The sequence below is a fragment of the Mixophyes fleayi genome, chromosome 1 (assembly GCF_038048845.1).
Source record: "Mixophyes fleayi isolate aMixFle1 chromosome 1, aMixFle1.hap1, whole genome shotgun sequence".
Lineage (NCBI taxonomy): Eukaryota > Metazoa > Chordata > Amphibia > Anura > Limnodynastidae > Mixophyes > Mixophyes fleayi.
Window position 1 is genome coordinate 300,807,322 of NC_134402.1, and position 26,529 is coordinate 300,833,850.

At 39.8% G+C, this 26,529-nt stretch overlaps 1 protein-coding gene across 1 annotated transcript in view; it reads left to right on the plus strand.

The window, feature by feature from the left end:
• The first annotated feature begins 5,428 nt into the window (after window positions 1-5,428).
• LOC142108279 (spindle assembly abnormal protein 6 homolog) overlaps window positions 5,429-26,529 on the plus strand; it is a 66,113-nt gene continuing 45,012 nt past the window's right edge. The window contains exons 1-4 of the mRNA XM_075191921.1: window positions 5,429-5,691; window positions 23,538-23,598; window positions 24,253-24,332; window positions 24,676-24,780. Coding sequence (XP_075048022.1) covers window positions 5,627-5,691; window positions 23,538-23,598; window positions 24,253-24,332; window positions 24,676-24,780 — 311 coding nt within the window. The 5' untranslated portion in view covers window positions 5,429-5,626. The remainder of the gene's footprint in view (window positions 5,692-23,537; window positions 23,599-24,252; window positions 24,333-24,675; window positions 24,781-26,529) is intronic.

Sequence of the window (26,529 nt, forward strand, 5' to 3'; positions counted from 1 at the left end):
AAAAGAAATAGGAGGAAAACATGTGTCACTTGTGGTCAATGTAAAGCAATCAGTGTTTAAAAATTCTGGCGACATAGCTCACAAGGTTATATAACATTAGACAACCTATTTTCAGAAACTTCTTGGCAAAATGTATCAAGCTGTGATAATGAAGAGAAAGCAACTCAATGCTGCTAGCACTCAGCAGTTACATGATAAGCATTAAGAAAATGTCTGCTCCCACCAACCACATCTGAGAAGCTCAAGTCCTTCATCCTGGCCTCAATAAAACAATCAAACTGTGAAATATTTGAAACAAATGAAAGTACAATTTATCATAGGCAAAGTAAAACCAATAACGCAATATCAGAGAGTGGCTGCTGGTTCTCTATCACTTACAACCTCAGAAACAAGTTCCAAGAAAGCCATACATCATGTAAAAGGCTGTCGCCAGTACAAGCCAAATATTACCAGTTTGTAAATGCATCCTGAGTCACAATGGTCAAGTGCATAGTATGTGCACAAAGGGTCAGTCAAGGTCACCACAGAACAACGCTTGTAACATCAGCCCTCATCTAACACATGTAAATGCATCATAGTATCCTTTGGGAGAAACAAGAGCTTACAAACCAGAGGGCAGTTTCAAAAACACAAATGTACTGTAAATTGTATCCCCAACATCGGTGTCCTTGCTGATGGTGATGAGTGTAATGATGATGTACCCCATTCTGGAATGCCAAAATTGTTCCCCAAAACATGACTGGGTTCACTTTACACTTGCAGCAATAGGCTTTGCTAGTCACTGCTGATGGTAGAATCAGCAGATTCAGTCTCTGCATGGGACAAAGGCTATTGTTAAGACTTAAATTTTAAATATTAACCACCCCCTCAAGAAAAACCCACATACATAATAAAAAGATCAGAATTGATTGACCTTTAGGTTCTTTTCTGACATCAAATTCTATTTCAGGTGCAATAAGATCGCAAAGTCATGAGCCAATCTCAATTTTGTGGCAGACACAAGCAGTTCCTTAGATGGTAGAAGCTGCAGAGACATACAGTGTATCTTGGAATTCAATTCTGAGTGAAAATGCCAATGCGCTCATTTCCAGGTACTACAATACCCAGAAATGTACTGATTTTCCTCTGCACCACTAAGGCAAGAAAAAAAATGGCGAAGATACATCATCAGGGAGTACCTCCACAGACTGTTCTGCAGGCAGTGCACTACACATTGTGCAAAATTGCATTGGCTGCTGAGACGGGAGTTGCTGGGACTTAAAAAGTAGCCAAAAGTACAATTTCTGAAAAACGTGAAAACTGTAGGCTATAAAGTATAATAGCAGAGTTTTTTGTGCATCAACTGTATTTTCATAAATCAATGCTGATATATGCTAATGTACAAGTCGTAACTCCAATACATTGTGTAAAAATGTTTCCAGCAGCTATTGGTTTGTTATCTCTAGATAACAGCTGTAATACTGCAGACAAAATACAATAAAAATACCTTTGCCTCAGCACCAAAACTGTAAAAATGCTGCACAATTAATATGCCACAATAAGTTATTTAAAATGCCTCTATGCCTGTTTTATACCTGGTCCTGATTATCATTATCTGTACGACTATATTGTGCCTTAAAAATGTCACTTTTGAAATGATAAGCCTCACAATAATCTCAATTTATAGAAAAGCTGCATGTTGAATTCAAAGTAAGTAGCACATTGTTTGTGACAGATTTTGTCCCAGTTTACCAACATTTTAGTCCTACACTGATTTTTAAAAATATATCCCAACATATATGCAGAAACCAGTAGGCAATTCCTTATAGAAGCACCTGGAAAGTATATAATGAAGAATTGTGCTTGCCCTGTACCTTTTGTGGAGCAGGTATTTACAATCAGTTACTATGGTATCATTATAAAACATCTCATTAAACAACCCTACATGAAGGCATGGTGCAAAATTATAATTATATAAACAAAATATTTTCCTTTTAAATCTTATAAATATAATTGTTATATAAACTTAAAGGATTATCGGTTTATGAAACAAGGGCACTATTTTCCTTGCTTCCTCGGGTAGCAAAATGTTTAATACTTGCCAATAGTTCCAATTTACTCAGGACAATCCTATGTTTTTGGCCCCCAAAATGGGTTTAGCCTTTCCTGAAAATGGTGCGGAATTGGCAGATCAGGGGGCATAGTTTTGGGATGTTCAGATTTGGTTTGTGCCCAATTTTCTGATTGTGAATGTTGCCAGGTATGGGTGACTGTGAGAAATATTTCCGGTATTCTAATAAATTCCTCACACTCAATCCCTAAAAGATCACATTAATTTAGATATTGTAGAAAACAAGATGTAATTCATTGTCTAACCAACAAAAAACAAATATCGATGACAATCCAATAGCTTTGGTAACTAATGGGGTAATTAAACAACTTAACCTAAAATAAAAGATTCAATTATATAAGGATTGTTTGCAATCACAAACAAGTATATGAAGATTCCTATAGCTGAGCATCTTAAAGGAATCTTCATGAACTTAAAGGAATAGCATATTTTTTCATTTAATACTAAACTATGCAACAAAAACAAACCACTGTAACCAGTCAAAATACGTCTCAATTAGTTTCCCTTAAGAACATTTAACATATTATTTTCTGGCATTTCTGTTTACTTTGCAAAGACTGGCATAGTAGACAACCTCTTTTTACCCACAGCATGACCTTTGGATATTTTCCCATTTCCTCCTCTCCAGAAATTGTCATTGGTCAATCAACCAGTACTTTCTACTACTGGTATGGGTATCCACTAATATATGTCTTTGACACTATTTAAATCAAATATTATAGTTACATTAATGCATTTACTTAAAGTGCACTTTTCAGTTTCTACTGAAAAATGATATAGTTGTTAGGTTTACTGTGGTAAAATTCAAATACCACTGGAATTGGCACTTTCCACAAGTTTATAATGTAAAAAAAAAATGCTTTTGATTATTGCCTCACCCATGGGTTTCCTGTTGAACCCCACTGCCCAAGCTGGGCGTTGGCTGTTTTTTTACCGCAAGGATAATTTTTTCAAGCAAAACTACACAATATTTACATCGCCCTGTCCCCTAGTGTGCAGTAGCTCTGTAAGCTTATTGAACAAGTACAACACTTCAGCTGGGAAGGGAGAGGTCTTAAAGCTCCGATATGTAGTAAGTGTTAATATGTATTACCATATGATTTAGGCCCGTAGCATTTTAGCCTTTTTCAGAATTCCATCCAGGCTAATAAAGATGGATAGAAACATTTTGAAATTAAACACTGCTTCAGTAATTCTCTAGGAAAAACAGGAGTTGATTAAGAGCTCAGGCTACCCTAAACGAACACTCTCATAGCACCCCCTCACCAGGCTAATCCATGATAAACAAAATGAACTTGTCCTTAATTTAAAATCTGGCTTCCTTTGTCCCATGATCACAACCACATAACAGCTGAAAAATTAATCATCGTTTGGAATATTTTTGATTAAGGAACCCTCTGGTACACGCTTTCATTTGCGCATTTTCAAAACTCAGCTCCACTTTTTTTTAACAATAGTAAATAACAATCTTTGCATTTATTTTGTATTCATTATAATCAGAACTGTGTCACGGAACTGGCATGAAAGAGTGTTACTGAGGGTGAAGACATGAAGGTGTGGAAGAGCACCATTATACCACTTTCATACTGCTGTCCCGGCAATATCCCGGGTTGTTATCCCGGGATATTGCCGGGGCACAGGGCAGTAAAGATAACAAGATTCCCGGGTCGGGTGGGTTCATACTGCACCTGCCCGACCCGGGTTTTAGAAAAAAAAAAGCGTTAAAAAAGATTTTAATTAAAAAAAAATACATAAGAAATGTTTACTTAACTTATTATCAGCCAGCGGTGTCTCCGGTGCGTTGCCGGCTGTCAGGGGGACCTCTGGGTACTAAAATGACGTTGTTTCTAGTCCATTAGAAATTACATCATTTTAGTACCCAGAGGTCCCCCTGAAAGCCGGCAACGCACCAGAGACACAGCTGGCTGAAAATAAGTTAAGTAAACATTTCTTATGTATTTTTTATTAATTAAAATCTTTTTTTTTTACAGTATGAATGGTGAGACCCGGGAAATTACACGGGTTGCACCATTCATACTGCAGGCGAGCGGGGTCCAACACGGGAATTACCCCTCGCAAAATCCCGGGTCTAAGTCCCGGGATTTTGTGGCTGGACTATTCATACTGCACCAAGACCCGGGTTTTTCAGCGTGCCCCTGCAAAAACCCGGGTTTTTGGTGCAGTATGAATGGGGTATTAGTCACCATCATACTCTCTTATTCTCTAGCGGCTGCTGGAGAATGACTCATTATCTTCAGCCTTTACCATGGGAATGGCCAATAATGAAAATCCTACTACATTTTTCTGTCATGTGTTCTTTTTACTTTGGAGAACAACTGTTTCGTTACATTTTAAAACCAATTTCAGTTTATGACTTTCACTGACACAATTTTGCACCCCAAAAATATTGCACACTAGAGTGCCAAGTACTGGACAATCAGGTCCTGGCTGTAGAAAATATAATATAATTATATATATACACACACATACATAGGGATTTTTTGTCATAGAACGCTCATAATGGCGTTCCGGCACCTTTTTTCCATGGGTTTTCAAAGTTTAATTAACTTTGCAACATTTAATTTTTTTTTCTCTGCGGTGCTGCTACAGTGCAGCGCAGGGGCAGAGAGAGAGAGAAGGCTACACAAAAATGAGGGGACAGAAAGAGATGCGTTCCGGCACCTTTTTTCTTAAAACGAAATGCACTGTATGTGTGAGATAGATAGAGATATATATATATATATATATATATATATATATATATAGAGATATATATATATATATATATATATATATATATATATATATATATATATATATATAAAATCTATTTATTAATAGGAATTTAACAGAGGATTGCAGCCTGCATGAAAACGGATTATCTAACTGATGTAAGTTTTAAACAAACAGCAATTCTTAAATAAGTGAGAACTACCTTCTGCAGAAAAATGAAGTACTCGACTCTCAAAATTGCGTATATCCAAAAAGATTAGCTGCATCACTGTTAGTATTACAAGTCTCTTCCTAAACAAAATTCCTGCCCGTATTTGCACACCTGTCCCAGGGTTATACGTATTTGCCCAATTGTGTCTATCACACCTCAGTGGTGCGGCCGGAGGTAGAGTTGGGAAATGAGACAAGGAAAGCAAGAGGGCTGCGGTAGGCGGGAAGGTGGCGCGAATCCCCACGGGAGCCGCGGCTGCAAGTGGAGAGAGGATGGTGCTAGGCTAAGGGGGAGGTATAGAGAATGTAAGGTGAGGCACCTCGTTACCACAAAGCGATCATGGTGCTGTGGTATAAGCACGCTGCACAGCCTGACTGCAACTTTCATTAACAGGTGCCTGGTCTCCCCAGCCCCTCCCTCTCCAGCTCGGAGACTTTCCTGTAGCCACAGCAGGGCTCAGCTTCCCAGGTGCACTGCACTAACCTGGGGCCTGAGACACGTCCCCGGAGAGGCCTTCACGGAGCACACGGGATATGTATATATAACAAGTTACACGAGAGAGCGCCGTCATCATGATTGAAGAGCTGTTTTGTAAAGTTGTCTCTATTATCATCAAATGCCGGGACTGTGAAGACAGGTAGGTAAGGAACTCGGTGATAGTAGGCTACGTTTTCATCGTCCGAGATTCAAACCTTTAATCAGCTCTAATAGATTTGCCAGGTGATAATTAAACGTTTTGTTTTTTTTAAAAAAAACCAAAACAATCTAACATGATTTGGGAGAATTAAGGCAATGTCGTTAGTCCATATCATTACACAGCGAGGACTGCTGGGTATCATCCGCTGCTGTTTCACAAGTTGTTACACTATGTTCACTTCATTCTGAAATTTGCTGAATAACCGTAACAGCGGACAGGGTTTGTTAAGTGATAGTAATGTAGTAAAATGTTTTACTTTTACTACAGTACCTATCTGATCCATGTGTACATTAAGTGCATAGAACCAGATCAAATAGCACATGCTCTGAGTTCATTCAAGGCACATTTTCTAACTATCCCTGCTGTGTACATGCAAGTCATTAGCATTTTACTTTTAAGTAAAACAACCAAATTGAGCAGAAATAGACTTATGACATTTTGATTGGATGGGACTGTTTTTTTGTTCTTTGTTTGTTTTAGCCTTTTTCTTGTGCAGTCTTGTCTGGTACAGTATAAATATGTCTATGACCTGAGTTACAGGTTCATCATTTTATATGGTAACGCATATAGGTGGCCAAACAGACAACATGCAGGTGTTGTTCTGCCTGCACAGGCTGATAATGGTGGTCTTCCTACCTACCATGCCTGATAATGAACCTATTTCTCTTGCAATCTGGATGTTGAGCTTACTTTCCTAATGATCATATGTGTGATTAATTGCTCTTTAAGAGGCCTGTTTATTAAACTTTATTTTCATGTAAGTATCCTACAAATATATGAATATGCATTGCACTAGATATCTGCTGCTTTGCATTTTGCTTTGGAATCCAGAGCAGTCCCCATAAATGTCTATGGGGACTGCTCTGTGCCGCAGTTTAACAAGTTCTGAAAATGCAATTACACATACAGTAATGTGCACCAGCTCAGGCTGACATATATTACTGTTTGTGTAATTCTTCAGCTCTGGTCCTATGGGGGAGAGCATTGCGGTAGAGGGATCTTCGGATCCCTCACCGCATCTTACTGCTCTCCTTTCCGATCACTATCGCAAAAATGGCCGCTTCGATATAGTGACCATAGGAAAGGTAGGAGAGGGATCTTTTGCAGAAACAGCTGTTTTTTGTGACTTGTTCTCGTTGAAGATTTTTAATAAATACACACAATCTTTCAATCCTTATCATTGCTATAAGGATTCAAAGGGGCATATTCAATTACGATCCCGATCCGCGGGATCGCGCCGGAACAGCCGCAAATCTAATCCGCGGCACCGCATTAACGTGGATTTTCGTTCGCAGCCCATAGGGCTGTGTACGAAAATCCGCGTTAATGCGGTACCGTATTAACGGCCGTACTGCGCATTTTCCGCGGTAACGCGCGTTACCGTGGATCGGATCGGATCGTAATTGAATATGCCCCAAAGGGTTCATGTTAAAAATGCGGTCATTAATAAATAGGGGGCTGTGTTTTGTAGGGAGGATACAGCATCATTCTCTTACTGGGGGCATTTATTACAAAAATAAAAAAAATTGCAAAACTATTCTAATTTTTTTTTTTTTCCCCTTGTGCAATTTAGAAAATGAAAGCTTGTTTAACTGTTCATTGGACATTTGTGTTAATTACCTACTTGCACTCTTCAAACCCTGGCCTGCTTAGATTGTTTTTGATGAAAATGTCCCATAAAGGACCTAGTAGTTTTTATATAATGCATCAGAAACATTTATATATTTATATTATGTATTCCTGTAAGAGACAATTTGAAGCTATGACTCTGGTATGTTTTATGATTGTACCAGCTCGGTTTACGTTTTATCTTAATTTGGGACTCCTGCATGGAGATAGTATATGCTTAAAAAGAAACAAAACTACACTAACTGTTGTTAGTGACTGATTATGATTGCTGGGTACCGTCACTAGCTAGTTGTCTTATCTACCTGTAACTTTTGGCCTTCATTGGGCAAGCTTATACACATTTGATTGCTTTTGAAGTACTTTGAGCCAGATTCATTACATGGCGAAACATGCCGTATTTTGCGTAAAATTGTGCTGTGTGCGCCCCATCGGTGAACTCTGCAACATCCAATTCATCTTTGAGCGCAAAGGACCCTTACTACAGCCTACGATTTCAGATGTGGAATGGGGAAGGGACATAAAGTCAATGTACAGTAAGGCCGTGCCAAGCTTGAGTGCACGCAGCAAAGTCCGATTCAAGCTTAGGGCATCTAATAGTTACTCGTTTTTCCTGTCGTGTCATTTGAGCCAGCTATAGGCCAGAAGTAAGTGCCGATTACTAGTGATGATGGTTACATATGCATGGTAAAACATTTGTTTGCATTTAGGAGCAACTGTGAAAATGTTGCTCCTGATTTAGACTGTAAGCTCCAATGGGGCAGGGGCTGATGTGAGTTCTCTGTACAGTGCTGCGGAATTAATAGCGCTATATAAATAGCTGATGATGCGTTTGCTTTTATGCATGTTTTTCCAGCCTTAGAAGCAAATGGATTTTTAATTGTCCTTTTGGAGTGTATGTGTATCTTAACCTTTGTATGCTTTAGAAAATAGCCAAGGAAATGACTATATAATTTTGGAACTTGTTCAGCTTGTTTGTTAACCAGTGAAGTAAATGTTAATCCTTTGTTTGCTAAAATATCAATCTTGGTATGTATTTTGATAAAATAAATTGTCTCAACTTGGATGTGTACATGCCCGTTTATTTCTGTAGTTTATTACTTGCTTTCTTTGTGAAACTGGATTCCAGCTGCAAACTGGATAGCCAGAGCCCAGGGAAAAAGGTTGCATCTAGTTGTAATAGAGGACCGACAAATCTATTTAGTTCACCACTTTAAATAGCAGTGGATTGAGGATGTGAACAGGTAGACTGATCTGATTGGTACTCATGCTCATACTGCCCCTGTTTGCGGACAGGGTTGTGAGGCAAGCCCAAGGATAAAGCTCTACATGAAGCAGCCCTGGGGCTCTTGCTAGAGGTATCATCGGGTTAGTAAAATGTAGCTGATGGTACATACTTACAAACAATTTCAAAATTAATATCAAACTGAACTATTAATGATTTGTGATGCGTTCTCTATTGTATTATAACTGATTTGCTAACTTCAGAAGATTATGATCTTTGATAAATCATTCTGTCGAGGAAAGTAAGACCTCTGCACATCCGTTGAGAAATAAAGATTTTAAATTGGTCCATTTTGGTCTTTTGGACAACGTTTTCCAAAAGTTATGAGCCAGCAATTCTATAAGAAAAAACAAATGTGGCATGCAGAGTGTGATGTACAAAATTGTTTTATACATCATGTGTCAGCAGCACCCAGCACATTTTCTTGGTATGTATAAGTAGGGCCAGATGCATAAACCTACTGACAACCAAATGTACCAGCAATACTAAGCACAAAGTCTGCTTTATTGGTTGTAGAAAGATGATGGTGTAAACTTAAACCTAAAATGGGTAGTGTCACAAAGTGCCAATTACAAGGTTCCAAATGGTCATGCGACCGCATGTCTGGTCCAGACACGTAAGTGTTTGCTTTGACATGATGGTGGCATATCTATGCTTTCTTGTTTCCTTCATTCATGCTGTCCTTCTCCTTCCCTCCCTCAATCTTTAATTCTTCAGTGTTTCATCTTCCCTCTATTTTTAATTCCTGAATGTTATACCCTGCGTTTTCCATTTTTACACCCCTAACTCCTTTCATAAACACAGAAATGCACAAATCAGCACTTGGTTTGCGGTGTCAGTCTAGACCATCGGTGGCTGGGGGTAGGTGGGGCCCAACATTTGTTTTGCCGTAAACCTGTATGTCCAATAAAACATCTGTGTTTCAGCTCTAACAGATCAGTCAGTGTTGAAGTACTAGCGGCTGGTCAGCAGCCCTAATTCTGCACACCAGGGCAATCAAACACCCAGACTTTTTCTACCCTTTTCTTAGGGCAAGAGATACTCTTGAGTTGTCCCTTTCATCTTTACTGTCAAAACAATTGCTCTTAACTGAAATGCTGTGCAAGTGTACTTTGTGAGGACCACAGCACCTTAGTAAACACTCATGTAGTGTTATTTTAGTGTGTATTTTGTCATAACCTATAATTTCACGTCATAAATAGGAAGATTTGATTATGTGTGTTTGAGAGTGGACTTGGCGTTTAAACAAGTTTCTTCCATTATATTGGGCTTAAACCTTCATTTATGTAAATATAACCATCATACCTCAGCTTTGGTTAGAAAATCCAGTAATGATTATTGTTTGGTTGCTATGTATAACGCACTACCGTGCAACTTTGGGATTGACTAGTTCACTACTTCCCAACTCAAACTTAATTTCTTTTTTTGCTCTCTGGGTGTTTGCTCACTGGATACAAACGCTATCTGAGGCATCCATGCATTTTAGTTGGTTATGTTACAAGGCTGAGATAGATACTGTTCAGTACTACTAGAGATGAGCAAACGTTTGAAACCTGTTCAGCAATTTGCCCACAAAATTTTCCATGTTTTGCCAGTGGAGTTTGTCCATATATGTTCCCAGTCTTACCCCAACCACTAAAAATTCAGTCTGGGATTGCAAAGTCAAAGCCGGAATGTTGTGCATGTGCTGCTATGAAATTTAATTGTTGTAACTTATTCTACTGTTTAAGGGATATTTGTGATGTGAATTGTAGCTTGCCACACTCATTGCACATGGTTTCTGTAATATCAATGCAAGCTCCCCTTCCCCCCCCCCCATTAGAACTGTATTTTTAAAATCTACAAAATCCAGAAACTGCTACTTTGATTAACAGAAACTGTTGCAAATGTTTTTTTGGGGTCACAAAAATAAAATAAAGCAAGCACATTTCCTTAGCTTTAGCTTTTCTCTTTCTGGCTTCAAGCGTGCCCTTAAGACTCATTTCTTTATTAAAGTCTATCAGCCCTCCTCCTACCTCCCTTGTCCCAGCTCTCTCCCCCCCAGATTGTACCACCCTATTTGTGTCTCCCCCTTTACTTTAGGATGTAAACTCTAAGGAGAAGGGCTTTTTTCCTTGTGTGCTCCTTCTACTATTCCATCACCCTCTGTACCTCTTGGCCTGCTTCCCTAGCCCTGTTTTCTTAAGCTTTGGCCTACTTCTCGCTGATTTCTACCATCATTTCCTCTTTGTCCCAGTAATAATTTGATTTGCATTACCATGTTACCTGTGTCTGTGTATATATTTTTGTTCTTGTTTTGTTCTTTCTGTACCATGTTGTGTCATGGCTCACTGTTTTCTGTATGTCATGTACGGTGCTGCAGACCCTTTGTGGCGTCTTATAAATTAAATATGATTACAATAATAATGCTCTGCACTTTCTCCTTAAATGGTGCTACATGCGTTCCACAGCCCTGCCAATTGCTGCACAATTAGCATTTTGGTTGCAGTTGTGCTCATCGGTGTGAATGCCATGTTTGTAAAGGGTTTAGAATTTCAATATGTCATTTCATTTCTTACGACTTCTTGCCCAATTGCATTTAATTTGATGGCGACCTCTAGCTAAAAGTGTTTCTTGGAGATTGGTATTTGTAACTAGACACCCTGTGTTTGCCCCAGAAAGTGATAAGTAGTGTACAGCGACCAAAGCATGGGTCAAAGTACAATAGTCATTTAGGGGCCTATGTATTATAGTTAATTTACATGTAAATTCAATGAAAACAGCTGTTTTCGGGGAATGGACACATATTTAAGTATTTTTCTAATTGATCAATACTGCATCGCAGCAGATATCATAGATATCTGCTGCTTTGCATTTTTTTCAAAATACATACCAGTCCCCGTAGATGTCTATGGGGACTGCTATGTACCACAATTCAACATTCGAAAATGCTTTTATGCCTATTGTAAGGGATGTTTGTGCGCATGCTCGAGTTTTTCAGTCGGCGCATGCGCACTGTAGTGAGAAGAGGACCCCCGTGGATCGCAAACTTCTCCGGAAGTGAAGAAGCAGTGGTGAGTACGTTTTGCACTTCAAAAGAACAGCAGTTTTTCGGAACTGCTGTTTCTGTGGAATTCATTTCATAAATATGAGAAATAGTTCAATCCTTATCGATGCGATAAGGATTGAAAACTATTTTTCATGTTTTGCGGTCCTTGTTAAATATGCCCCTTTGCATTTTTCTGTGCGTTCTGCTGGAACTTCATATACCATACATGTAAAGGACATATCCTGCAGTGTATTGTCTGTCTGAGCATCCGCTTGTAAGTGAATACAAAAGTGTGTGTGCCTGATTTTATGTGTGTTTAAAAAACAAAACAAAAAAAACATGCATTTTATGTTTGTTTCGTGCCTGAATGTTTCAGGCCCAGTATGTTTGTTTCATTATACAAATCTCACGTAAGCTGGGTACATACTACAGAAATTAATGCAGATGTGATTTCTGTAATTATTTTATCAACAACGGAAAGGATTTATGTGTACACACCTTCACGATTTGCCTTCTGTGCTCTTCGTTTGTTATACCCATCTGCTGAAAAGATCGTGACTGTACACACACTATAAAGATCTGCCTACACTGCTGGTCATGGGCGAATACATAGTTCCACATTTGCTGACATCGCTCCATCATTGATTAGCGATTTTTTTATTTCTTTTTTTTATGCCCAATTTGGCCCCTTTGTTACATCTACTTCACAGTAAAATCTAGCGTCTATGAAGATGATCATGGCATCCTTAAATAATCTCATATGTTCAATCAAACTTGGTACTTGTACAATAGACCCAGTTCCCAAAATAATCCCTCTGAAGGACTTTAAGTCCTACTCCAACCAATATCATTGATTATCAAACACGGAAAGGCACCAGACCACCAGAGTCCCCAAACTATCTTGAACACTCGTTCTCCTCACTATGTTTTGAAATATAAAGTAGACTGAAATACATTTTTTGTGGCGTGACCTGAGGCAAGCAGTTAATGCAAAACACCCAAAAATAGGAATATGAAGTTTAACTCGATAAGAAATTAGTTGGATTAACTGCAACTTGGTGTATTGTAATTATTATGAGGTACAACAGATCTTTACGTTCATTGCTTCGAAAAATGGCAAGTGAAATCAAATTGATAAATAAAAATAAAGCATACACGTAGATTGCTCCTTCCTTAAATACTTGTTCTAAGTTTATATCTAGAATATACTGTAAGAAAAGTCAGATTTGTCACACATCGTGTAGTAAACAAAAACAAATCTTCTGGAAAATCAAGTTCCCTATGGGTCTTTGAAAAGAACTCCTGGAATTCTTAAATTCCCAGATAAGCTACATATTTATTTTATTTCAGTACGCAGCTTAAAATTTCCCCATTTATTGTTATCAAGTTTGTTTACTACACTATATGTGTGGCGCTTCTGTGTTTTGTTCTGGTTTATTCCAGAACATATCATAATTTAGATAAGCCTAAAACTAAAGGAAAATTACATCCAGAATAGTTAAGAAATGTTCAATACGAAAACGTCACTAACCTAGTCTTTCCAATTACACTGATCTGATGGGTCACATGATTCCCACAATGGTTTGGGGAGGAGGTTCTTTTTAGAGTGGACTTGATGAGTGAGGGCTTTGCAAAAAGCCCTCCACGAGCAGGAGAGATGATCTCCTGCTTGGAATGTTGGAGGCATTGCAGTACCTGTTAGATCCGAATAGTAGTTGACAGGTGGTGATCATTTTATGTAGATTTAACCCTTGTTGCAGGAGTAAAGATATTTCCAAAGGTTTTACAAGCTTTTATATTGTAGCTGTGAATTGGTTTTCTGTTGCAGTGGTTACAATTTCATTATGGTATGTACTTTACAATCTCTTAATTACTCTTGCTACTGTTCTTTGTCCTTGATGATGTCTAATCTGTTTTCAAGTGCAATTTTAACAATGGAACTTAACACACAATTAGGTATGCAGTCTCGGAGAATAAGGATGGTAGAAATTGTTGAAACATAAAAATATGTTTTAATATTGCTCAATTAATATTAACAACTAGCTAACTGGCCACAGTGTATCCAAGTTGGCACATTCAACATATGTAGTGGATGCCATGCTCTGCCTTTCCGATGCAGGGAGTGGAGAAACTTCAGCCTCTGAATTTGAAGTAGCTGAACGCCTTGACACGTTAACTGCCAGCATAGAGTTTGACTGCAATGCCCCTCTGCAAAATGAACAAACACTAGGGAGTATATTTACTAAACTTCGGGTTTAAAAAAAGTGGAAATGTTGCCTATAGCAACCAATCAGTCTATTTCTAATTCTACAAAATGATAGCTAGAATCTGATTGGTTGCTATAGGTGACATCTACACTTTTCAAACCCGCAGTTTTGTAGATATACCCCCAGTACTGGGCAGCAGTGAGGTGCATATTTCTAACAAAATCAATTGGTTGCAAAGGGTTAGTGGCAGCCAAGTGTAGGTGACAACATTAATGCAAGCACCAATAGTGGGGTGCACAGTAGACTGGCCCAAAGAGCCAGCACTGCTGTGCATAATGCCCAATTGACATAATTAAACGTATGAGGATATTCCCTAGTATGCAATATATGCAAACCCCAATGATAACTTTTGCTCACAGCATAACCTGACAATTTTGTTTTCTTCACTAGAAGGTTTTTTTTCCCCCTTGCGTAATACCAAATAGCTCTTGGAGGAAATTGTACAACATATTTTTATTTATTTATTTTAAACATCCAGTTTTCATGTTGTGTAAATTCCCAACATTGGAAACCCATTACTGTGTCACAAATGAAAACACTTTTTAAGATCTCCAAAAATCTCAGAAATGTGCTTCTATTGGTCCAGAAACCATTTGCTAACATATTCTGATGTAAATGCCTAGGTCACAATACAATATTTTGATTGTTTATACAAGTTAACAATACCATTCACGACATCCAAAAATGTTGCTATTGATCCTTGACTCACTGCATGGGCCCACTGTCATTTGCACACTATAACCCAAGCAAAGAGCCAGTTATGGCATCATGGTATATAAGCTATGTAAGAGCAGCTTTGGCTATACATTTCCAGGCAAAGGACAGTTATTTGTCCAGTTTATATGGGCACCACTGGAAAAGTAGTATGGGATTTTATTTCCCTACTGCTAGCCTCTGATATATACAAGCAATTTATTTTCTCAAGTCCTTGTATGAAGATGGTGAAATGATCAGCGCAAACTGAAGGCTTGTTATAGTTTGTATTGTTGGGCAGCACAGTGGCTAAGTGGTTAGCACTTGAGTTCAATTCCTGAACATGGCCTTATCTATGTGGAATTTGTATGTTCTCCCGTGTTTGCGTGGGTTTTCTCCAGGTGCTCCGGTTTCCTCCCACACTCCAAAAACATACTGGTAGGTGAATTGGCTGCTAACAAATTGACCCTAGTCTCTCTCTCTCTCACTCTCTGTCTCTGTGTGTGTGTGTGTGTGTGTGTGTGTGTGTGTGTGTGTGTGTATATATGTTAGGGAATTTAGACTGTAAGCTTCAATGGGGCAGGGTCTGATGTGAGTGAGGTCTCTGTAAAGAGCTGCGGAATTAGTGGCGCTATATAAATAAATGGTGATGATGATGATGATTGTTGATTCTAAGAAGAACATGATGGCGTTTGGCTTTATGGACTAGATGTTCAAGCCATTCAAAAATCTAGTTCCTGGTATAAAAAGATCTCTATCTATTACAATTGATAGTTTACAGTTTATTGTAATCTTAAAACATGCAGGGAACAGGGATTCTTTCCTCAGAAACCAAAATAAACAAATAACCTCTCTTTTAAGCAGCAAGTGTCTGTGACACTTCCGTAACACCCCAAGGCATGGACACGGGAATTACTCAGGTCGTGTGTCTTTGTGAATGGGTCGCTACCATGGTTATTCCTGTGTTGGAGCCGAATACGCTGCGGTATAAAAGGTGTTCTCGGGTTATTCTACCCGCGTTCTGTTAAAAGCAGCTCATTGGCAGTTCAGAATCGCTCTCTAAAGTCTACATGCTGCAGGACGCTGAAGTGAAAAATCTACTGGCTGTCAGATGTGAAGAGGAGATCAAAAACAGATTACTGGTGCAGTGAAAGATGCAACATTGTGGGAACATTGCAAAGTTACTGACCGACCAGGGGATCAAGCGCTTTCAGCAGCACGTTGTCAACAAGCTCCAGTCCTTTAGGAAGCAAAACAGGAAAGTGCATGACCACAACAAAAAGAAAAGTGACAATGGTCGTATGTAGTAGCCATATTATGATTTGTGCACAGATGTATTTGGCAACTCAGCCCTATCCAACCCCATTCACCTTTCTTCTGCAAGCTGCGCTAACAGTAATACAACCACTGAAAGCAGCCACTCTGGTTCACTCTCGTCACAGATGGTGGCTGAAGAGACGGCAGTCAATAGCAAATATGAATCTATTAATGAAGACCTAGGGAGTAGTATAGAAGAAGCAGTGGACCAGACTGATGCCTATGCGTTCAAACAGTAAGTTAATTCCGATTGGGGATTATGTATTAATAATTGCTTCACTGCTGTGGTTATTTGCAATACATTTTGCACTTGATATTTTCAAAATTATTGAAAATAACCATGCTATGTAGTGTTGCTCATCAGTGTTAGCAGTTGTCCCTGCAAGTTATGTCCTCTGCATTTTGGAGGGCTGGAATCTGACACTGCACATACCTCCCTATATAAGGGATGAAAAAATTGTTTGGGGATAACAGCGCTGCTCTAAAAAAGTAGGGAGCTGCCAGAGTGGGTCTGGGTGGGACGAATTCCAAACTTCCCAATAAAAATAAATAGAAACATAGTAGTGACCCACGGCGCTGTGAATCACAATGACAATGTAAAAAGTGAAATGCTCAATAGAGATATATAATGAAAACAACAATAGGCTCATTAAAAATAACCAGAAAGGTTTATTATGGGCTCCACAGCAAAAAAAAAAGGGGATGTATGCCAAATGGTGGGTGTAAAAGAAAAAAATTAATAAAATAGAGTTGGAAACCAAACAATAAATGAATAAATGATGGTGGAAAAATGAAAGATAAAAAATGAATAGTCCAAAATGATAAAGAAAGAAACTAGATGAAAAATAACTCTAAATAAATCCAAGGGAAAAAAGAAAAAATATATCCAACATACACTAAAGTAGGCAAAAAAACAGTGGATAAAAATCATGGTTCCAGCAATGTAATGTAATATAGTCGGCGGTGCACTATCTCCGGAAGGAGAAAGTCCTCGTTCACAGCCCGGGAGATCTTCATGGACCCTGTTGTGTTGGGTATACCAACGAGATTTATCAAGGTACTTTCATCGCTTTATTACATTTACATTGTTGGAATTGTGACTTTTGTTCACTGCTTTTTTTATTGCATTACATTGCTGGAACCGTGATTTTTATCCACTGTTTTTTTACATACCTCCATAGCCTTACTGCAAATTTTTATGTGTTATTACCTTTGTTTTCAATTTTTATAGTCTATACCAGTGGTTCCCAAACTTTTGCAGTTTGCGGCACCCTTTATAGTCTTCATAATTTTTTCAAGGCACCCCTCCAAAATAATTACTCTGCAGTCCAGTTTTATAAGTAGTTGGGTCAAAAAACGTAATAAGTATTTAGGTCAGGACAGAAATACTTATTTAGTTGTATGCAAAAATAGTACACATAAATCCAAGGGAAAAGAATATTTTTATATATTTTTTTCAATTATCTTCATCTCCACACGCTCTGTGCCCCGCTGCGTCCACACACGCTCTGTGCCCCCCTGAATCTTGGAGGGTACAAAGAGGCCCCGCCGGATTGATGAGGTTTTGGGTTTTTTTTTCCTCTTCCTGGCTGCGGCACCCCTAGGAGCCGCTGCGCACACTTTGGGAACCGCTGGTCTATACTGTTCTACCAAGGAAAAAGAACACAAAGATGAAACATGCCACTAAAGCAATGTCCACCTTATCGGTGAAGCTGAGGGAGATGGATTTGGCTATGCAGGCGCAAGAAGACACCCGTCTGCAGAGGTTCTTGGAGCATGACTCAACTAATAACCATACATGAGTGTATCAGCAGATAAACTAAAGAGTAAGATGTTTTTAGATTATTTGATTACTAGAGGGCAAGGCACCACACCACATCCACACCCTTCCCAACAGTACTGTGTGGGAAATAATTTCAATTACGGAATATTTTCAAATACGCATGCGGGCGGCAGTTGGAGAAGGCTGCACGTTAGATCAGCTCTGTGTCTTTCCTCCCACACAATTATCTGTCCACAATTATAAAACATCTAAAAACTTGTGAAGACAGTGGGAAATTATTGTGGGGGTACAAAGGAGTGTCATCATCACTCCAGAGACAGGGCCGTGCCGTCTGTCCCTGGCTTGTCTGCATCAACTGACCTACTGTGTACCGACCTGGCTTGTCGGTTGGCCCTTCTCCTGCTGAATCCCTGGCTTATCTACATCAACTGATCTACTGTGTACCGACCCGGCTTGTCAATTAACCCTTCTCCTGCTGAATCCCTGGCTTATCTACATCAACTGATCTACTGTGTACCGACCCGGCTTGTCAATTAACCCTTCTGCTGAATCCCTGGCTTATCTGCAGCAACTCCATATAAAACATTATTTTATATGCAATTATTTTGTTTTTACTGATTGTACATTTACAAGTAACTACTTTTTACCTGTTATTATTCTACTATTTATATGCCTTTATCTTGTTTTTCCTGATTTTATATTTACCAGCAACTACTTTTACCTGTTATTATTCTTGCCTATTTCCATTGTCCTTATTACCTCTCCTTCTATTATTCCTTGCCTTCCACACCCTAATTGGTTATTGTCCTCCATCTTGCTATTGTCTCCCTGCTTATTCTTAGCTGTTCTCCGCTGTCCTTATTATCTTACTGTTCTGCTATCATTCTTACCTGTCTTCATTGTCCTTATTATCTCACTGTACTGTCGTTCCATGCCCTCCACGCCCTAATTCGTTATGATCTTCCACCTTTTCATTGTCTTCCTGCCATTGTTCTTACCTGTTTTTCACTGTCCCCACTATCTCACTGTTCTGTTTCTCTCTCTCTCCCTACTATGCCTCCCCGCTCTCACTCCATACCCATACTCTCCCCCCGCCCTACCTCTCCCGTTCCTCCCCGCCACCCCCCGCACGTTGCTCATCTTGCTAACCTCGTCCCCATTTCCCCCCTCTTCTCTCCCCCTTTCTTCTGTGCCCTCTGGAATGCCAGATCCGTCCGCAACAAGCTGACTGCTATCCACGACCTCTTTCTATCCAACTCCTTTAACCTTCTTGCCGTTACTGAAACCTGGCTCTCCGATTCTGATACTACTTCCCCCGCTGCCCTCTCCTATGGTGGCCTCTCCTTCACCCACTCCGCCAGGCCTGGTGCCCGCCCAGGCGGTGGAGTTGGCCTCCTCTCCTCCACCTGTACTTTTCGTGTCATTCCCCCTGAACCCTCACTCTCCTTCTCCTCTTTTGAAGCTCACTCCATCCGCCTCTTCTACCCCATCCATCTCCGCGTCACTGTCATCTACCACCCCCCTGGCTCCACCTCCCTCTTCCTTGACAACTTTGCTAGCTGGCTTCCTCACTACCTCTCCTCCGATCTCCCCTCGATCATTCTCGGTGACTTTAACATCCCCATCGACAACCCCACCTACCCTGCTTCCAGCAAACTGCTCACCCTCTCTTCCTCCCTTGGTCTCACCCAATGGACCTCCTCCTCTACCCACTGCCTTGGTCACTCCCTTGATCTTGTCTTCTCCTACCTATGTAATCTCTCCGACTTCTCCATCTCTCCCTTTCCTCTATCCGACCACCATCTCCTCACCTTCTCTCTCTCCTCTTCTCCTGTTCCCCTCCCCCTGCCCAAACCTACTCTGTCCATACGCAACCTCGACGCTCTTGACCCTGCCTCTCTGTCCTCCTCTCTCGATACCCTCCTTTCTCCCCTTTCCTCCCAGGCCTGTCCCAACCAGGCGGTCTCCCTTTACAATCACACCCTCACCTCCGCTCTGGACGCGGTCGCCCCTGCCCAGTCCGTCCACCCCCGCTGCTCCAAACCCCAACCCTGGCACTCCAAATTTACCCGCTTCCTCCAAAAATGCTCCCGTTCCGCCGAACGTCACTGGAGAAAATCCCGCTCCCTGGCTGACTTCCTCCACTTTAAATTCATCCTTTCATCCTACAGCTCTGCCCTCTCACTCGCTAAACAATCTTTCTTTAAATCCCTCATCTCTTCCCAGTCCTCTAACCCCCGTCGCCTCTTTGCCACCTTCAGCACTCTCCTGGCCCCCTTCCTGTTTCCACCACTTCTAACTCTGCTCTCCAGCTACTTAGCCCTCCTCCTCGAGGGTCCTCCACCCCACGTCCACTCTCGCTCCCTCCTCCCCCCTGGGGGTCTCCCTGTCTTCTGCGCCCTCCTTCTTGGGCCCCGTCGTTTGTGGATCCTCACTTCCCCTTCCCCGCCCTCTCTAGCTGTGCATTGAGCTTACTGAGTTGCTGTGTTTACTGTACTGTGCTGTCTCCCATTGTATTGTAATTTTGTTTGTCTCTGTACGACGCTGCGGATGCCTTGTGGCGCCTTATAAATAAATATTAATAATAATAATAATAATAATTACGGTGGAGGTCAAAGTTATTTTTAACACAGCACATTGGACACTCCTCCCAATTCTGAATTAAAGGTATACTGGCAGTTGCAATAGTGTGCCATACACTGCTAGTCATCAGAACCTTCCACAGTAGACCAGATAGCTTGTACATGATGTTGTTCTCTGACTCGCACTCTTCTGTTTGTCGCAGTGCTGAATTTTATTATGGTGCCATTTGTGGACAACATAAAGGTTCTTCTATGTATATATTGGCATTGAGTTTTAGTGCCCTCAGCCAAAAATGCCACCCTTCTCCTCCGGAAATGGCATTGGACCAGATTGCCGACTGTAACCAGCTGCATTAAGCTGTCGTTTGCATCCTGAAACAGAAGGAATCCAGAATTATACAGGAAAACCATACTGCACAGTAGCTGCTTACATCTCTCCCTTCAGCCATAATTAAAGCAATGCAGTCACTTTCCACTTTTATGACTAGTCTATAAGAGCATCTGCTACGTCATCTATATGAGCGTCTGCTGTTTTCCTTTTAATGATTCAATTTGTTGATGAAGGGCAAACACGGGTCCAGTGTGAAAGGCGATGATCCGCGATTTACCTGGGACCAAAGTGCGATGTGAAGAGATGCAACACTGGTTGAAACTGTGTTCATTATCCGTGTAGGACCTGGGATTTTGGTGAGAAAGGGGTATTGTAATCTTCTACCCTTCAGAAAACCAAAGGTTACCCCTAAATAAGAAGTAGATTTTACAGTCTGAATCCTTCAAATCCAGTTTTCTACATAAAAGGGTTCTCACAGTATAAGAAAAATAATCAAGCAATACTGAGCTGATTTTGTTAACGTGGAAATTGTTATTGAATCTGGGACACAACAAACGCACACATCAAAGAGTAAAGTGCTTATGTAAATTTATAAAACAGGCAAAGAATTATGCAATAAACCATCTATGCTAAACTGTTTTATATTATGTGTAAGATCTTTATTTATATGAGCATATGTAATATCTTAAACAAAGCTGTGCATCTGTGTACAATCTTGCCTGATCCTTCATGATCAGGCATTGTTATTGTGCCTGTGAAGTTGTGTGCAGCATATATGAAGATGATTCAAAGCAGAAGAGGAATAGTATTTCAGTAAACTGGAGACTTGTGTGTATGTATGTGTGTATGTGTGTGTGTGTATGTATATATATATATATATATGTGTGTGTATATATATATATATATATATATATATATATTATAAAATATCTTGAGCTTGTTCTTACCATTACTGCAGTTTCTTGGGCAGATAAAACATAAGCCACTAGGAACTACTTTGCTGCAGCACAAACATACAACCGGATTCTACAAGGTAGACAGAATGAAGGCAGATGTGGGGGTGGGGGGGGGTAAAAATGGCAGTTTCTTCAGTGTGCTAGTTTGCTTGTCACTGAATGTCCTAAAAATAATCTGTCAGAATCTTGCCGCTGATCCGGACTTCCGGCCGGGGACGGCTGCGACCATGTAATCTGGAGGTGGAGAATTTGAATCTCCCCTCCTATTTCTTCTTTGCTCTGACACAGCTAGTGTGTCAGAGCAACGAGTGTACCTGTGTACCAACCCGGCTTTCCTAGACCTCTCTGCGGCTTGCTCATAGGTGCATTCTGCTGTGCTTCTGGGATTCCATCCGGTGACTCTCCCATCTGTGGCTGCCTCAGCGTGTCCGAACTGGAACCTCGCTGACCCGTTAGAACTTCTGCTTCATTGCTGCTATTTCAGCTAACAGCGCCCAGCGCTTCCACCTCTAAGTCTATTCACCAGATCTTCCATCTCCTGTTCTCCAGCTATTACGTTAGGGGGCCAACTCAAGGGCTGCGACCTGCGGTCCTCCGGCAGCCAAATCCATCCCGCCTTGCGGCGGTTCTTGGTAAAGACCAGGAGGTACTTTAGACTCCACGCCCTTGGAAGGCCAGTGTCAACACTGACTAATAGGCATCTCTCGGGAGACGTAACATAACCTTATCAAAATCGCTATCTGCTGTGGGATTACTTTCTGTGTTTCAGTTCTTGCTCGTCTAAGTTCAGAGACTCCACTATGCTACAAAATATGTAATTACATAAAATGTATGATAACCAATTAGTTACAACCCCCAGAACACCTAAAAAAAATTGAGGTGAACTGATCTAATCTTGGAAATAATCTGTTTTGCCAAAAGAAATATACACGCAATCAGAATATTCACATATATAATTTGTGAGTAAAGCCTTTATGGAATATCCAAATCTTTGGTCATTCAGATCCAACTATGGACGTCTTTTATAAAGCATCTTTCTCTTTAACTGGTGGGGTCTAATCTCAACAGGGATAGAATTTTTTTTTCCTTCGAGTTAATGCTGATTCCAAGTAGTGGTTCCGTGATATCAAGAGTTCACCAATGAACGCTTTATAATAAGCAAAGAAATAAAAAAAAAAACTGAATTGATGGCAAGGAGCTGAGACGCACACCTTTCCTCTAATGTTAGGCTCTCTTCCAAAGAATATTTTTCTCACTAGAGACTAACCCAATTTTCATAAAAATTAAACCTTCTTTGAGTAGTAGTATTGTTGTGGTGAAAGTAGTTTTAAATCATTTGACTCAATGGGGGGGGGGGGGGGGGGGATTCAATTGTGAACGAAATCCTGCTGGAGCCACATGTGGTGAATTCTGCGCACACTTCCCTGGTATTACAGTAAATGCTCAAAATGTCCAATATTGTACTAATTCCCTTCAATACTTTACAAGGCTTGAATGTACACATATATTTCATAGTAATTATAATGTGTGTATATTATAATGGCATGTGTGTTTGCGACACACTGTGAGCTTATTATATTGGAGAGTTTGGAATTTTCTTTCATACAGAGCTTAAACCTTCTAAAATAATATTGTCTACAGTAACTTCTCTGCTCTAAGATATCAGGGTTTGTGTGATTGACATAAGATAAAATTTAGGTGCTAATGCTTTCTTTTGTTTGTTTTTCGCTTATTAAATCTAAGTGCAGATAATGCATATAAGACTTAAATCATAGTTGTAATCCTTGGATTTAAGCTATTTTACACTAGAAAAGACGTTCATGAGATGTCAGACATCTGGGCATAGCTTGATGTATCAATGTACAAATGTGCAGTTTCATTATATTAATAAACACAAATCACCTTTGTCTTTCTGCAGACGCTCCAGTGTCAGACTGACAGTTGAAACGCATCCATCATCAAACCCACTACATAAAAAGGTAGGTTCACATTACTTATTTGCAGTCAGCTCAGAAAATTGGTCCGGCTCAGCTGTTGTTCCATGTGACCTAGTTGCTGTGGTTTAAGTGTACTAAAGTGACTTTAATTCATGTTACCTCATTGGTGTTTTACACAACACTTAAAAATCATTTATCATTGTCACTGCAACTTGAATTATTATTATTATTATTATTATTATTATTAAAAAATAAAAAATATTTTTTATTTTTCAGTGGATGCTGGAAAGATAAACTGTAGTCTGTTTTAATTGAATTGCATATTGATAGCTCCAGTGTTTCTTAATCCACTCTATTGCTGATTGTGCAGATGCATATTATGTCTTTCTGTGCAGACTTTGTATTTTTTATTTTCTTACTTTACTACATGGTAGTGTAGTTTTATTTTACGTAGAGGCCCTTTTTCCAAGCCAGAGCTTCGGGGAAACATTTTTTTTTTTTTCTGGGGCTCTGCAAATGTATTTAGTTAACCAGCCAAAAATGGCTACAGACGGGGTTTGTGAGTAAGAAGACCAATAGCAAGCTGCCATGAAAGGGTCTAGGGTACCTCAGGAAAATGTTTTATGAAGGTGCAGTTTTAAACTGGCTTATTTCTATGTAGTAATTTAAGCTTGTGTGCATTTTTTTTTTGCTTAGGATCTTATAGTTCGTTTGTCAGATGATACAGATCCATTTTTTCTCTACAATCTCACGCTAGGGGAAGAAGATTTTCAAAGGTAATTTAAAAAAAATATTTTTCAGATTATGCTTTATTAATCCCATTTAGACTATATTACTAAAAACTATATTTATGATATACTTGTTAACCCCTTGTTGTTTGCATTCTTATAGTAAAGATAAATTGCTTTGGTATCCTGTATCTGCATATTAGTACAGTCTATGCACACTCTATTAATCTACAAGTGATTTTTAATTTAGAAAATCTTTTAAATGTTTTTGTTTTTTCTGCTGACGGTGCCCACATTATATATAATGTAATTTTCGTTTCATGCCTTGTTTTCATCAATTTGCTTGCAAGTGTTTAGTGATATAATTTTTTTTTCCCTCTTTTCATCTTAGCTTAAAAAACCAGCAAGGATTACTAGTGGAATTTTCTGCGTTTCCACAGAGGTTCATAGATCTTTTGGAGCAATGTATATCTGAGCAAGACAAGACTGTGCCTAGGTACACGCTGCTTTTATTCTGACATATTTGTGACACTAGAATATTTATTGTCGATCTATGATTTTGAAAAGCATATTAGTTGTTTAATATTGGTTTATGTTTAAGAATAATTGGGTCCACTAAGTCCTAACAATATGCAGCATAGAAAGCAATATTAGAGGGACTCAAAATTGAAGTTATGTTTAATGAAATTCCTAAAGGACCAGTAAATTAGCATGGCGAATGTGAATTGATTTTTTGTATGTTCATTTAAGTGTGACTGCTCTTATTAGCCCTATTTTTTACCTTGCTCCTGAATTTCTCCATTCCAGCTTTAGGCTAGGTACACACTACAGAAATTTTCTCCTGACTTGTTATCTATAACGATTTTACGAACAACTGATTTAAAAAAAAAAAAAAAAAAGTCCCGATCATCATGCCTATTCATGTGTACACACTATATAGTGTATGACATGTTTTACAAGATTTATCGACAGATCTGTGCTCTTCATCTGTCATGACCATTGGCTGAAAAGATAATGAATCTGTAAACCAGGCCTGTCCAGTCCAACCTGCAGCCCTCCAGATGTTTGTGAAACTACAAGTCCCAGCATGCCCTTCCAGCTATCAACAGGTTGTCTACTGACAAAGCATGCTGGGGCTTGTAGTTTCACAACACCTGGAGGGCCGCAGGTAGGACAGGCCTGTTGTAAACCCTATGGAGATCCTGATTGTGAGCGCATACACACCATACTTGCCAACTCCCCCTGAATGTCCGGGAGACTCCCGCATTTTGCGAGAGTCTCCCGGGCGAGTGTGGCAATCTCCCGAATTCTGCCCACTTCACTAGGAAGTGCCCCACTTCCTAGTGAAGTGGGCAGAATTAGATCCCAAACGCTGTGATTCCCGATGTCACAGGGGGCGGGGCCGAAATTACGCGATTTTGCCCGCCATGCCCCCCTCCACTGGCTGGCTCCCGGAAGGGAGCTGAAGAAAGTAGGCAAGTAAGATACACACTGCAGAATTGGAATGACATTGTTCCATTGCTGAACAAGATTTTCAGTTCAGTTTGGAAATCTCAATCAATGATTTGATGTGCTTTAGAACTATAATTGTTCATCGTTTCAGGGTACACACTACTGTGATATCGGGCCCATCAGTCGTTATCATCTGATTGGTCTGATAATCAGCTGAAAGTAGTAGTGTGTACCTAGCCTTAGACATTTGCCTCAAAACTTCTGCCGCTTGACTTTCAGGAGTGATTTCTGTTGATACGTGTTCATAGGCTTCCTAGAATAGCTTGCTAGCTTCTAGATTCAACAGCATTATGTTTGTCCACCCTTGGTTTAGTCCCAGTACTTACATTAATGTAGACGCAGTAATAGGTTTAAACAGTGTAACTGATCAAGTAATTTTCTCATGTGTATTTATTTGTGACTTATTGCCATAGTGAAAATTTTGCAAAGAGAATATTATATGGTTAATTTGAATTGAAGTGTGCAAGACTAAATTGCAATTTGCTTTCTGTATTTTTGTAGTTCTTCTTCTACAGGCAAATATGCAGTTTTCTGCCTTTGTCTGACCACCACTGTTGCATCATTTGGTCATCGTTGTTGGCGTCGTTCTCATTTAAAATCCAGTGATGCACCAATGGGGGCTGATAGACAAAAGACTGCATACGCCCGGCCCAGGGGATAGAGATGATGCAGCAAGGGTCTCTTGCACTTTTAACTTACAAAAAGTCCTTTAATGTGTACTTATCCTTGCATT